This window comes from Phyllobates terribilis, unplaced genomic scaffold, assembly GCF_046119375.1.
Source record: "Phyllobates terribilis strain yellow unplaced genomic scaffold, ASM4611937v1 Scaffold_1__5_contigs__length_1240528914, whole genome shotgun sequence".
In the NCBI taxonomy this organism is placed as follows: Eukaryota; Metazoa; Chordata; class Amphibia; order Anura; family Dendrobatidae; genus Phyllobates; species Phyllobates terribilis.
The window spans coordinates 889,617,721-889,632,719 of NW_027362761.1; the positions used below are offsets into that span (position 1 = coordinate 889,617,721).

At 45.8% G+C, this 14,999-nt stretch overlaps 1 protein-coding gene across 4 annotated transcripts in view; it reads left to right on the top strand.

Annotated features, from left to right (window-relative positions):
• The window catches only part of LOC141154249 (bifunctional heparan sulfate N-deacetylase/N-sulfotransferase 4-like), a 920,299-nt gene that overhangs the window by 740,327 nt on the left and 164,973 nt on the right, over positions 1 to 14,999 (top strand). For all 4 annotated transcript variants that reach the window (XR_012247418.1, XR_012247419.1, XM_073639869.1 and 1 more), the window contains exon 7: positions 12,767 to 12,949. Coding sequence is in view for 2 of the 4 variants with exons in the window: in XM_073639869.1 (XP_073495970.1) it covers positions 12,767 to 12,949 (183 nt within the window). In the remaining 2 variants the exon portion in view is untranslated. The remainder of the gene's footprint in view (positions 1 to 12,766; positions 12,950 to 14,999) is intronic.

A 14,999-nucleotide genomic window follows, 5' to 3' on the forward strand; every position in this document is an offset into this window, starting at 1 on the left:
TTGGTTCAGATTTTTCAGAGACAGAATGAACAAAAAACAGCAATTCAGTAATTGTTTTTATCTATCTTTTTTCACCGTTCACTGTGCAGTAAAAGTGATAAGACCGACTTATTCGTTGGATCTGAACAATTACAGCAATTCCAGATTTATATCTTTCTATTATGCTTTGCTGCTTTTACACACTAAAACCAATATTTTACAAAAATTAATTTTCTTTTTTATCACCATATTCTGAGAGCTATAACTTTTTTATTTTTTTCCCTAATGAGACAAATTAAGGCTTGTTTTTTGTGAGACAATTTGCCGTTTTTATATATACCAATTTTTTTTACATATGAATTTTCGCTCAATTTTTTGTGTGTCAGTTTGATGAAAAAGTGACATTTTGGTGTGTTTTTAAACTATTTTTTTTTTTACTGTATTTACGATACGGAATAAATAACATGCCAGCTTTATAGATCAAGTCATTATGGATGCAGCGATACCAATTTTGTGTAGTAAAAGTGATTAAGACCAATTTATTTGTTGGGTCTATACATTTACAGCGATACCAGATTTATATCGTATTTTTTTATAATTTGATATTTTTACAGACTAAAAACAATATTTTACCAAAATGAATTTGTTTTTGCATCACCACATTCTGAGATCTGTGACTATGTGTACTTTTTTATCTTTGTTTTATTACAAACGCTGAGTATTTAGTGGCAAAATGGGATTTCATGATCTTTCACCTGTTAAATCAGCTCCTTTATACATGGTACTCTGTCCGGCGGCAATCTCCTGGCACCAACATCTGGAGGGATGGAGACCTTCATGTTACCACTAATGTCAATACGGTTGTTCGGTCTTGGCAATCTCATTCCATCTGAATAGGAAGGGAGATATTTGATTCTGCTTAGTTGGAAGGCTGTGAATGCTGCAGCCAATCAGTGGTCGCAGTTTGGCTGAGCAGTCATGTGATGCCCCCATCAGATTATGATGCCAGGAAACTGGCAGGTGACGCAGTACCAAGCAGAAGAGCAGGAATAGTCCAGCAGGTATGTATAGTGTTTTTTTGTTTTTACACTACACTGAGTATTATTGTTATCTTTGAGGCTGTGTGCCCACTATGCGTTTTTCAAGCGTTTTTGCTGCAGAATTTCTGCAGCATATGCAAAATGCTTGTTAATCCGTGGCCCATGATCCCCAATGAAAATCTGCATGTTCTGTGCCCATGCTGCGGAATTTTCCGCAGTGGATTTTCCTTGCGGAAAAATCCGCAGCATGTCCATTATTTGTGCATTTCTGCATGCGGATTTGAGGTCCCAATGCATTTGAAAAACGCAAGTCAAATCCGCATGTAAAAACGCTGCAAAAACGCTGCAAAAATGCATGCAAAATCCCCAAGAGTTTTTACTGCCAAGAACATGCAGAAACGCTGTGGAAATTTTCTGCTTCAATTCTGCTTCGTGGGCACATAGCCTTAAAGTACCAGACAATCCCTTTAACAATCAAAAGTGTAACATTCCCCGAATGCTGTTGTCTTAAGCAATACATGATAACCAATCCATAGAGGACTTTATATTTGAAGCGTTACATTTACTTATCATTCTATGCTCTGTAAAGTCAATAGCTCAGGGGTATGCTGAGAAGAATACTGGTACTGAACCAGAAAATTACAAATTTAAAGTAAAAAGTATATTCAGTCATGTTATTGCCCTTGACCAATGTCCATAAAAACAACTAACTCAGCCAATTATTTAAACAGTATCTGCTGCGATAGTGAAATGACATATTTATTGCTTATTATACAAAATTAAATACAGCAATTTTATTAAAGGGACAGAAATTGTGTGAATTCACAGAATAATAAGTAAGTATATTGTCTGTTGTAATCCCTTAAAAATTTCTGTGATACAATTATTATTTTGTAGCTCATAGACAAAAGAATATAAAGCAAATGAACTAGCTTAAATAAATCTGTAAAATTTTTGAAAAAAGTTTGTTATTTTTCCAGATTGCTACTTTTACTCTTACAAAATATATTTATGCATGCATTCATATTAAAAATGGAGCCCCAGATGTAAGGCAATAGCAAGGACATAATTAGTTTAGATTCTAAAAATAAAGTGAACTTTACTGGTGCAAAGCTTGGTTTCCACATTTTCTGCTTTACACAGAGGCATAATGGTCACATGTGGTGGCACATCACTTGTTACAAACAACAGTTCAGCAATATGATGGTGACAGAGCTGTCCTTCAACTACCACAGTCCACCTCTGAGTGGTACCTGTGCCCTGGCCTGGCAAGTCCAGTTTACTTTCATTAGGACTGCCAGGTCCAGTCTATATACACTGCTCAAAAAAATAAAGGGAACACTTAAACAACAGAATATAACTCCAAGTGGATCAAACTTCTGTGAAATCAATCTGTCCACTTAGGAAGCAACACTGATTGACAATAAATTTCACATGCTGTTGTGCAAATGGAATAGAAAATAGATGGGAATTATTGGCAATTATCAAGACCCACTCAATAAAGGAGTGGTTCTGCAGGTGGGTACCACAGACCACATCTCCGTACAAATGCTTTCTGGCTGATGTTTTGGTCACTTTTGAATGTTGGTTGTGCTTTCACACTCATGGTAGCATCAGATGGACTCTACAACCCACAGAAGTTGCTCACGCAGTGCAGCTCATCCAGGATGGCACATCAATGCGAGATGTGGCAAGAAGGTTTGCTGTGTCTGTCAGCGTAGTGTCCAGAGGCTAGAGACGCTACCAGGAGACAGGCCAATACACCAGGAGACGTGGAGGGGGCCGTAGGAGGGCAACAACCCAGCATCAGGACCTCTACCTCGGCCTTTGTGCAAGGAGGAACAGGAGGAGCACTGCCAGAGCCCTGCAAAATGACCTCCAGCAGGCCACAAATGTGCATGTGTCTGCACAAACGGTTAGAAACCGACTCCATGAGGGTGGTATGAGTGCCTAACGTCCACAGATGGGGATTATGCTCAAAGCCCAACACCGTGCAGGATGCTTGGCATTTACCACAAAACACCAGTATTGATAAAGTCGCCACTGGCGCCCTGTGCTCTTCACAGATGAAAGCAGGTTCACACTGAGCACATGTGACATACGTGACAGAGTCTGGAGACGCCGTGGAGAGCGATCTGCTGCCTGCAACATCCTTCAGCATGACCGGTTTGGCAGTGGGTCAGTAATGGTGTGGTGTGACATTTCTTTGGAGGGCCACACAGCCCTTCATGTGCTCACCAGAGGTAGCCTGACTGCCATTAGGTACCGAGATGAGATCCTCAGACCACTTGTGAGACCATATGCTGGTGCGGTTGGCCCTGGGTTCCTCCTAATGCAGGACAATGCCAGACCTCATGTGGCTGGAGTGTGTCAGCAGTTCCTGCAAGATGAAGGCATTGAAGCTATGGACTGGCCCGCCCGTTCCCCAGACCTGAATCCGATTGAGCACATCTGGGACATCATGTCTCGCTCCATCCACCAACGTCACGTTGCACCACAGACTGTCCAGGAGTTGGTGGATGCTTTAGTCCAGGTCTGGGAGGAGATCCCACAGGAGACCATCCGCAACCTCATCAGGAGCATAGTAGGGAGGTCATACAGGCACATGGAGGGGTACCACACATGCCAGGATTGGGGGGTGAGGGGACCATGCATACCAGGATTGTGGGGTGAGGGGATCATGCATACCAGGATGAGGGGTACCACACATACCAGATTGCGGGGTGAGGGGTAGCACACATACCAGGATTGGGGGGTGAGAGGACCATGCATACCAAGATTGGGGGGTGAGGGGACCATGCATACCAGGATTGGGGGGGTGAGGGGACTATGCATACCAGAATAGGGATGAGGGGTACTATACATAACAGAATAGCAATGCAGGGTGCCATGCATACCAGGATGAGGGATGGGGTACCATTCATACCAGGATGAGGGGTACCATGCATACCAGAATAGGGATGAGGGGAACCATGCATACCAGGATAAGGATGAGGGGTGGCATGCATACTAGGATGAGGGATTGGGTGCCACGCATACCAGGTTTCGGGGATGAGGAGGCCATACATATCAGAATTGGGATGAGTGGTGCCATGCATACCAGGATGAGGGGTACCATACATACCAGAATAGGGATGAGGGGTACCATGCATACCAGGATGAGGGATTGGGTGCCATGCATACTAGGATGAGGGGTAACATACATACCAGAATAGGGATGAGGGGTACCATGTATACCAGGAAAGGGGATGAGGGGCCCATGCATACCAGGATAGGGATGAGGAGTGCCATGCATTCCAGGATAGGGATGAGGAGTGCCATGCATACCAGGATTGGGGATGATGGAACCATGCATACCAGGATTGGGGATGAGGGGTGCCATTCATACCAGGATTGGGGATGAGGGAGCCATGCATACCAGGATTGGGGATGAGGAACCTTGCATACCAGGATTGGGGACGAGGGGTGCCATGCATACCAGGATTGGGGATGAGGGGTGCCATGCATACCAGGATTAGGGATGAGGGGTGCCATGCATATCAGGATTGGGGATGAGGGGTGCCATGCATACCAGAATTGGGGATGAGGAAGCCATGCAAACCAGTATTGTGGACAAGGGAGCCATGCATACCAGGATTGGGGATGAGGGGTGCCATGCTGAATAGGATTGGGGATGAGGGGTGCCATGCATACCAGGATTGGGGATGAGGGAGCCATGCATACCAGGATTGGGGATGAGGGGTGCCATGCATACCAGGATTGGGGATGAGGGAGTCATGCAAACCAGGATTGGGGATGAGGAAGCCATGCATACCGGAATTGTGGATGAGGGAGCCATGCATACCAGGATTGGGGATGAGGGGTGCCATGCAGAATAGGATTGGGGATGAGGGGAGCCATGCATACCAGGATTGGGGATGAGGGAGCCATGCATACCAGGATTGGGGATGAGGGAGCCATGCATACCAGGATTGGGGATGAGGGAGCCATGCATACCAGGATTGGGGATGAGGAGTGCCATGCATACCAGTATAGGGGATGAGGGGTGCCATGCATACCAGGAAAGGAATTAAAAGTGCCATGCATACCAGGATAGGGATGAAGAGTGCCATGCATACCAGGATAGGGATGAGGAGTGCCATGCATACCAGAATGAGGGATACCAAACATACCAGGATAGGGATGAGGGATGGGGTACCATGCATGCCAGGATAGGGAGGAGGGGTACCATGCATACCAGGATAAGGATGAGGGGTGGCATGCATACTAGGATGAGGGATTGGGTGCCATGCATACCAGGTTTCGGGGATGAGGAGGCCATACATATCAGAATTGGGATGAGTGGTGCCATGCATACCAGGATGAGGGGTACCATACATACCAGAATAGGGATGAGGGGTACCATGCATACCAGGATGAGGGATTGGGTGCCATGCATACTAGGATGAGGGGTAACATACATACCAGAATAGGGATGAGGGGTACCATGTATACGAGGAAAGGGGATGAGGGGCCCATGCATACCAGGATAGGGATGAGGCGTGCCATGCATACCAGGATAGGGATGTGGAGTGCCATGCATACCAGGATTGGGGATGATGGAGCCATGCATACCAGGATTAGGGATGAGGGGTGCCATTCATACCAGGATTGGGGATGAGGGAGCCATGCATACCAGGATTGGGGATGAGGAACCTTGCATACCAGGATTGGGGACGAGGGGTGCCATGCATACCTGGATTGTGGACGAGGGGTGCCATGCATACCAGGATTGGGGATGAGGGGTGCCATGCATATCAGGATTGGGGATGAGGGGTGCCATGCGTACCAGAATTGGGGATGAGGAAGCCATGCAAACCAGTATTGTGGACGAGGGAGCCATGCATACCAGGATTGGGGATGAGGGGTGCCATGTGGAATAGGATTGGGGATGAGGGGTGCTATGCATACCAGGATTGGGGATGAGGGAGCCATGCATACCAGGATTGGGGATGAGGGGTGCCATGCATACCAGGATTTGGGATGAGGGAGCCATGCATACCAGGATTGGGGATGAGGAAGCCATGCATACCGGAATTGTGGATGAGGGAGCCATGCATACCAGGATTGGGGATGAGGGGTGCCATGCAGAATAGGATTGGGGATGAGGAGAGCCATGCATACCAGGATTGGGGATGAGGGAGCCATGCATACCATGATTGGGGATGAGGGAGCCATGCATACCAGGATTGGGGATGAGGGAGCCATGCACACCAGGATTGGGGATGAGGGGTGCCATGCATACCAGGATAGGGGATGAGGGGTGCCATGCATACCAGGAAAGGAATTAGAAGTGCCATGCATACCAGGATAGGGATGAGGAGTGCCATGCATACCAGGATGGGGGTCAGGGGTGCCATGCATACCAGGATATGGATGAGGAGTGCCATGCATACCAGGAGAGGGGTGATGGGTGACATGCATACCAGGATGAGGGATACCAAACATACCAGGAAAGGGATGAGGGATGGGGTACCATGCATGCCAGGATAGGGATGAGGAGTACCACACATATCAGGATTGGGGTTGAGGGGTGCCATGCATACCAGAATTGGGGGTGAGGGGTGCCATGCATACCATGATTGGGGGTGAGGTGTGCCATGCATACCAGGATTGGGGTGAGGGGTGCCATGCATACCAGGATTGGGGATGAGGGATCCATGCATACCTGGATTGGGGATGAGGGGTGCCATGCATATCAGGATTGGGGATGAGGGAGCCATACATACCAGGAAGGAGGATGAGCAAGCCATGCATACCGGAATTGTGGATGAGGGAGCCATGCATATCAGGATTGGGGATGAGGGGTGCCATGCAGAATAGGATTGGGGATGAGGGGAGCCATGCATACCAGGATTGGGGATGAGGGAGCCATGCATATCAGGATTGGGGATGAGGGAGCCATGCATACCAGGATAGGGGATGAGGGAGCCATGCATACCAGGATTGGGGATGAGGGAGCCATGCATACCAGAAATGGGGATGAGGGGTGCCATGCATACCAGGATTGGGGATGAGGGAGCTATGCATACCAGGATTGGGGATGACGGGGACATGCATACCAGGATTGGGGAGTGATGGGTGCCATGCATACCAGGATTGGGGATGAGGGGTGCCATGCATACCAGGATAGGGGATGAGGGGTGCCATGCATACCAGGAAAGGAATTAGAAGTGCCATGCATACCAGGATAGGGATGAGGAGTGCCATACATACCAGGATGGGGGTGAGGGGTGCCGTGCATACCAGGATAGGGATGAGGAGTGCCATGCATACCAAGATGTGGTTGAGGGGTGCCATGCATACCAGGATGAGGGATACCATACATACCAGGATAGGGATGAGGAATCGGGTACCATGCATACCAGGATAGGGATGAGGAGTACTACACATACCAGGATTGGGGATGAGAGGTTCCATGCATACGAAGATTGGGGGTGAGGGGTGCGATGCATACCAGGATTGGAGATGAGGGGTGCCATGCATCCAAGCATTTGGGGTGAGGGGTGCCATGCATACCAGGATTGGGGGTGAGGGGTGCCATGCATACCAGGATTGGGGGTGAGGGGTGCCATGCATACCAGGATAGGGATGAGGGGTGCCATGCATACCAGGATAGGGATGAGGGGTGCCATGCATACCAAGATAGGGATGAGGGGTGCCATGTATACCAGGATAGGATGGTGGGGACAGGATGGGGGCAGCACAAATACCAGGATTGGGGCAGTACATACCAGCATGGGAGACCATATACCAATAAAAATTCTCGCCACACGGGCGTAGAATGGGTTCAATAGCTAGTCTATAATATAACGGTAGATGCGTGTCTCTGTCTGAAGTCTTTATAGACTGCGCAAGCACGACCTGCCTGCGCAGTCTGGCTCCAGACAGAAGACCGCATCCAGCTGTTACAGGTAAGAGGAGTGTATGGTGCCAGAGATCACGGTATGCGTAGACATTGAATGCATACCGCGATCTCCGACGCCATACTTACATATTTACCTGACCGGGAGGAGCGTTGCCGCGGCGCCTCTCTTCGCCGGAGACCGGGGCAGGAGTGAGGCGCTGGATCAGAGCATGCGCATAGAGTTATCCGGCACCATTTTACTGAAGACACATTTGCAGTGTGTCTTCAGCAAAAGGGTACCGTACAAAGTGGTATGGGCACGCACATACTCCGGCGCCGCACTCCTCCCCTGGCCTCCGGCAGAGCAGGACACAGCAGCGCTGGAGCACAGGGAAGAAGATTGGGGGGTGAGAGGGCCACACATACCAGGATTGGGGGATGAGGGGGCCACACATACGAGGATTGAGGTGTGAGGGGGCCACACATACCAGGATTGGGGGATGAGGGGGCCACACATACCAGGATTGGGGGGTGAGGGGTAGCAATCATACGAGGATTGTGGGGTGAGGGGACCATGCATACCAGGATGGAGGGGTACCACACATACCAGGATTGTGGGGTGAGAGGACCATGCATACCAGGATTGGGGGGTAAGGGGACCATGCATACCAGGATTGTGGGGTGAGTTGATCATGCATACCAGGATAAGGGGTACCACACATACCAGGATTGGGGGTGAGGGGACCATGCATACCAGGATTGGGGGTTGAGGGGTACCACATATACCAGGATTGGGGGGTGAGGTGACCATGCATACCAGGATGAGGAGTACCACACATACCATTATTGGGGGATGAGGGGACCATGCATACCAGGATTGGTGGTGAGGGGACCATGCATACCAGGATTGGGGGGTGAAGGGACCATACATACCAGGATTGGGGAGTGAGGGGACCATGCATACCAGGATTGGGGGGTGAGGGGAGCCATGCATACCAGAATAGGGATGAGGGATACCATACATACCAGGATAGGAATGCAGGGTACAATGCATACCTGGATGAGGGATGGGGTGCCATGCATACCAGGATGAGGGGTAACATGCATACCAGAATAGGGATGAGGGGTACCATGCATACCAGGATAAGGATGAGGGGTGGCATGCATACTAGGATGAGTGATTAGGTGCCATGCATATCAGGTTTCTGGGATGAGGAGACCATACATATCAGAATTGGGATGAGGGGTGCCATGCATACCAGGATGAGGGGTACAATACATACCAGAATAGGGATGAGGGGTACCATGCATACAAGGATGAGGGATGGGGTGCCAGGCATACAAGAATGAGGGGTACCATACATACCAGGATAGCGATGAGGGGGACCATGTATACCAGGATTGGGGTGAGGGAGCCATGCATACCAGGAGTGGGGATGACGGAGCCATGCATACCAGGATTGGGGATGAGGGGTGTCATGCATACCAGGATTGGGGATGAGGAAGCCATGCATACCAGGATGGGGGTGAGGGAGCCATGCATACCAGGATTGGGGATGACGGAGCCATGCATACCAGGATTGGGGATGAGGGGTGTCATGCATACCAGGATTGGGGATGAGGAAGCCATGCATACCAGGATTGGGGACGAGGGGTGCCATGCATACCAGGATTGGGGATGAGGGAGCCATGCAAGCCAGGAATGGGGATGAGGGGTGCCATGCATACCAGGATTGGGGATGAGGGGTGCCATGCATAACAGGATTGGGGATGAGGGGTGCCACGCATACCAGGATTGGGGATGAGGGGTGCCATACATACCAGGATTTGGGATGAGAGAGCCATGCATACCAGGATTGGGGATGAGGGAGCCATGCATACCAGGATTGGGGATGAGGGAGCCATGCATACCAGGATAGGGGATGAGGGCGCCATGCATACCAGGATTGGGAATGAAGGAGCCATGCATACCAGGATTGGGGATGAAGGGTTCCATGCAAACCAGGATTGGGGATGAGGGGTGCCATGCATACCAGGATTGGGGATGAGGGGTGCCATGCATACCAGGATTGGGGATGAGGGGTGCAACACATACTAGCATTGGGGATGAGGGGTGACATGCATACCAGGATTGGGGATGAGGGGTGCCATGCATACCAGGATTAGGGATGAGGGTGCCATGCATACCAGGATTATGGATGAGGGGTGCAATGCATACCAGGATAGGATGGTATGGACTGCATGGGGGCAGCAAAAATACCAGGAGGGGGGCAGCATATACCGGCATGGGAGACCATATACCAATAAAAAGGCTCGCCACCTGGGCTTAGAACAGGTTCAAAAGCTAGTCAATATATCAATATATAACAGCAATCTTCAGAGGGTATTTCTTTTTCTTCCATACTCTTACAAGTATAAGATTTTTTTTTACTATTTCCAGGCAGATGCACCAAATTTATTTGATGCAAATCGAATTTCCCAGCCAATGTAGAGTGAATCTGCTGAATTTGAACCTTGACAGATTTGTTCACCTCTACTCTTGTTACTTTTCTCTATGATTGCAAGTGCAATAAAGAAATTGATGCTTCATAGCTGAATACAAAATCAATGTTGTATTTATTTTGTATATGTATATGTAAATATACTTGTATATGTACAACATCTTAACAGTTACAGCATCTAGATTGTGGTCAGACAGTCTTCATGAAAAGGAAAGTAATGCTATTGATATACGAGTTATAAATAGGGATGAGCGGACCCGTGGAAGTTCGAGTTTGTCAGTTTCAACCGAATTTTAGTTCAAAGTTCGTTTAGGGTACCGGAACGCTACCTGAACTTTAACCAGAACCCAAACCGCATAGAACTCAATGTGGACCCGAATTTTGGTGTTGTAAAATGGTCATAGCAAGTGCTAGGGGTCTCTCTCTCCTCCCGGACTTTCAAACACTAAAACGGTCTACCAGAAGAAGTCCGTGTTTGGAGTTTTGCATCGGATATGTTCGGTGTTCAAGTTCGCTCATCTCTAGTTATAAGTCTTAATAATTAAGAGTTTTTCCTATGAAGACGACCCTTTTATAAAATAGACCTTACCTTTCTTACTTTTATCCAACTGGCACCATGCAATGTTACATTTTCCCCTCAGCTTCCAATGCAATTGAAAAGTATATCTAGACAAGGTTTCTCCTAGTGAACTGATCATCAGCACAAGCTCATCTAGTCAAAAATATCTGCAGCAGCTTTACCTGCTATATGGTAACCATTCCAATAAAAGTTTGTGAATGACAAGTTTCACCAGAGTAAAATCATTGTTACAGAACAACTCTACATTAAAGCAGACAAAAGGCTGTTCTGACTAGGGGAGTCCCTTCTATTATGCCCCTATTCCCTAATTAGCTTGTTTACACCACAGATGAGAGCAATCAATAGAGCACTGCACATTTTGGAAAATTATGAAGACATGACCATTGTAGATCACCAATACAAGTGTACGGGTCTAAGAAATCACAGACAGCACTCAGTTGTCTTCTATGTGTTGTCCATTTTAAACATTGAAATGGGCAGGAGCAACTTTGCAACTTTTTTTGGCATACACAAAAATCATTGATGGTAAAAATGGACAGACTGACTTAACATTGATAAAAATCTGATCTAGTACACAGATGGAAATCTGTCCATTTTGTCAAATATAAGAAAAAAAACAAATGTGTAAATGAGACCTACAGTTCATAATCCCCTTAATTTTCTTGGTGGGCAGCATGGTGGCGTGGCAGCGCTGAAGTCATAGGTTCAAATCCCACCAAGTACAACATCTGCAAGGAGATTGTATGTTCTCCCCGTGTTTGCGTGGGTTTCCTCCAGGTTCTCTGGTTTCCTCCCACAGTCCAAAGACATACTGATAGGGAATCTAGATTGTGAGCCCCAATGACAGCAATGATAATGTCTGTAAAGCGCTGTGGAATTAATGGTGCTATATTACTGAACATATTAAATAATTGGATTAAAATTAGTTTTTTTTTCCTTATGCTGAGGCTATATGCAAATCCACATAGAGTCTTCGTAAATGCAGCACTAGTGTATTGTAACAATACCAATATTCACTAACTTTTGTGCGGTTTGTCACTGTAGTTCAACAGTGTCAGATCACACAAAAGATGCAGTGAACTGCAACTTTGATGCCTGAAGCATTGAGTCGCAAGCAATACGCGTCAATAAGCCTTTTTATGAAATGTGACATTTCGCTACAACAACTGCAGACAAAAAAATCAAAGGATAAATACTGCTGGTAACTTATATCTTTACTTTTGTGATTAAGGGTAAAATGATAAATTAATTGACATTTTTTTAATTATTTTATGTATTTTTTAACTGTGAGATGTCTCTATAGCTTCAAATATTTCTTTCTGTGACATAACTGTTCTGGCATCCACTCAGGAATGTTGCCGTCCACAGACATATTGACACACTCGGAAATGGTGCAATAATTGTCCTTGATTCCTAATGCAGCTCTCACAATAATGGTTTTCTTAAATAGATTTCTACATGGCAGTCATAAGCAGTATTGACTCTTAAAAGAGACAGGTACCTAGCAAAATAAAGAGCAGAGTGATTCATGATTCCTGTTTGTCTTTTCACATGATGCTATTTTCTACTTATTTGTGTTAGACTTATTTGATATATTGTTTAGGTGTGTTCACCCTGAGAATGCTTGCTATTGTTTGTTACCTTGGGGAAAGAAATCATTAAGACGTATTTGCTGGAGCCAAGTTATCACCAAGTGTTTTCTCTCCCTCCATTGGAATCTTACTGCCATCTACTGATCATGAGTTTTATTCCAGCATCCTATGTCTGTTATCTTTTACAGATAAGCATCTTTATGACGCACTTGTCGAATTATGGAAATGATCGCCTTGGCTTGTACACATTTGTTAATCTTGCTGACTTTGTACAAACATGGACCCACCTGAAATTGCAAACCTTGCCTCCATTACACCTAGCTCAGAAATATTTTGAACTCTTCCAAGAGCAAAAGGATCCACTCTGGCAGGTATTCACTATGTCTGCTTGATTTATCATTTGCCGCAATGTGCCTGTATATTATTATGTAATGCCAACGATTTTCAACAGGATTGCTAGATAACATGCTGTACTATTTTGTTATTTCCCCTCCCCCCACCTATGAAAAAGGGACTACCTTTATGTTGTTCATATAACACTAATATATACCATTTTATGGAAAGACAATTTACCTAATTGTATTCTTATGGAGAAGGAGAGTACTTGGAAGAATCCATGAAAAAAATGGAGAGAACATACAAACTCCAAGCATATGTTGTCCTTGATCAACCCAAGATCCCAGTATTGCTCTCTGCTCCACAGTTCTGCAAATCTGTTTATTATATGTAGCACATTTTTCATTTTCTTCATTATGACTGCTAGTATGTTTATTTAAAATGTGCTGTTCACCTTCACATAAGTAAAACTTGATAATTGTACTATGACTGCTAAAGGGTTTGTCCTGAGCAGCACAAAACTGCATTGGAAGGTGAGCTCTACTTATAACCTCATATCTACATATAACAGGTAGGGCGTGTACATGATTGCCAAGTATCATGCATGATGTTAGGTATCTGTAGGAGTGACATCATTGGCACTGCTCTCCTCCCGATGCAATAATAAGATGTGCAGTACAAAGCCTTTACAGTGATCGTCCCATAAATAATATATACTACAAAATAGCTGATAAATGTATGTTCGATGTAGGTCTGACAATCCCTCTCCTCAAAATTGAGAACAGGAGTACTAAAGTTCCCTGTCTGAATGTACTGCTGGTGAGCAAGTGCAATCACTGCTCTATTCACTTTCTATAGGAGTGGTGGTCCCACATGTTAAATACCACTCAATTCACAAAGATGACTTTTGCAACCGCAGTCTAAAGATCTTTGAGTGTGTCAACAACCATGCCCAAACAGCAATCATTTTTTTATCATCTATACTATGGATAGGTAGCACATTTCATTTATGGCACAACTCATTTAAGGCCTTTTCACACATAAGTGTTTTTGGACCAAGAATATGCAAAAAAATTTTTGACCGTTATTGAGTGATTATGCATTCTAAAAATCCACAGTGAAATTCACAGTGGAATTTTGCAACAAGAAATCAAGAAACCTAAAAATCACACAGCTCTCGTATTTAGAAAATGTATGTTCTAAAACGGACCTGGGCAAAGTATGGCCTATGAGCCACTTCCGACCCTCTGACTGTTCCTGTCCAGTTCGCCGACTGAGACAACTGAAGGGTATTTAACAGGGAGAAATGCAAGATTTTACATCTGGGCAAGAAAAATGAAAATGACATCTACAGAATGGGAGGAATAGAACTAAGCAACATCACATGTGAAAAAGACTTGGGTATACTAATAGATCAAAGACTGAACATGAGTCAACAGTGTGATGCAGCAGTAAAAAAGGCAAACAGTTCTGGGATGTATTAACAGAAGCATACAGTCTAGATCACGTGAAGTAATTATCCCCCTCTACTCCTCCTTGGTCAAAGCTCATCTGGAATACTATGTCCAGTTCTAGGCACCACATTTTAAAAAAGACATAAAAAAACTGAAGAAAGTTCAGAAAAGAGCGACCAGTATGGTGACCGGTCTGCAAACTATGTCCTATGAGTAATGGTTAAAGGACCTGGGAATGTTGAGATTGCGAAAAAGAAGGCTAAGAGGAGACTCAATAGCTGTCTACAAATATCTGAAGGGATGTCACAGTGTAGAGAGATCATCCTTATTCTCATTTGCACATAGAAACACGAGAAGCAATGGAATGAAACTGACAGGGAGAAGACACAGATTAGATATTAGAAAAAACTTTTTGACAGTGAGGGTGAGCAATGAGTGGAACAGGCTGCCACGAGAGGTGGGGAGTTCTTCTTCAATGGAAGTCTGCAAACAGATGCTGGACAGACATCTGTCTGAGGAGGTTTAGTGACTCCTGCATTGAGCAGGGGGTTGGACACTATGACCCTGGAAGTGCCTTACAACTCTAACTTTCTATGATTCTATGAATGAATAAATTTTATATCTATCCTTT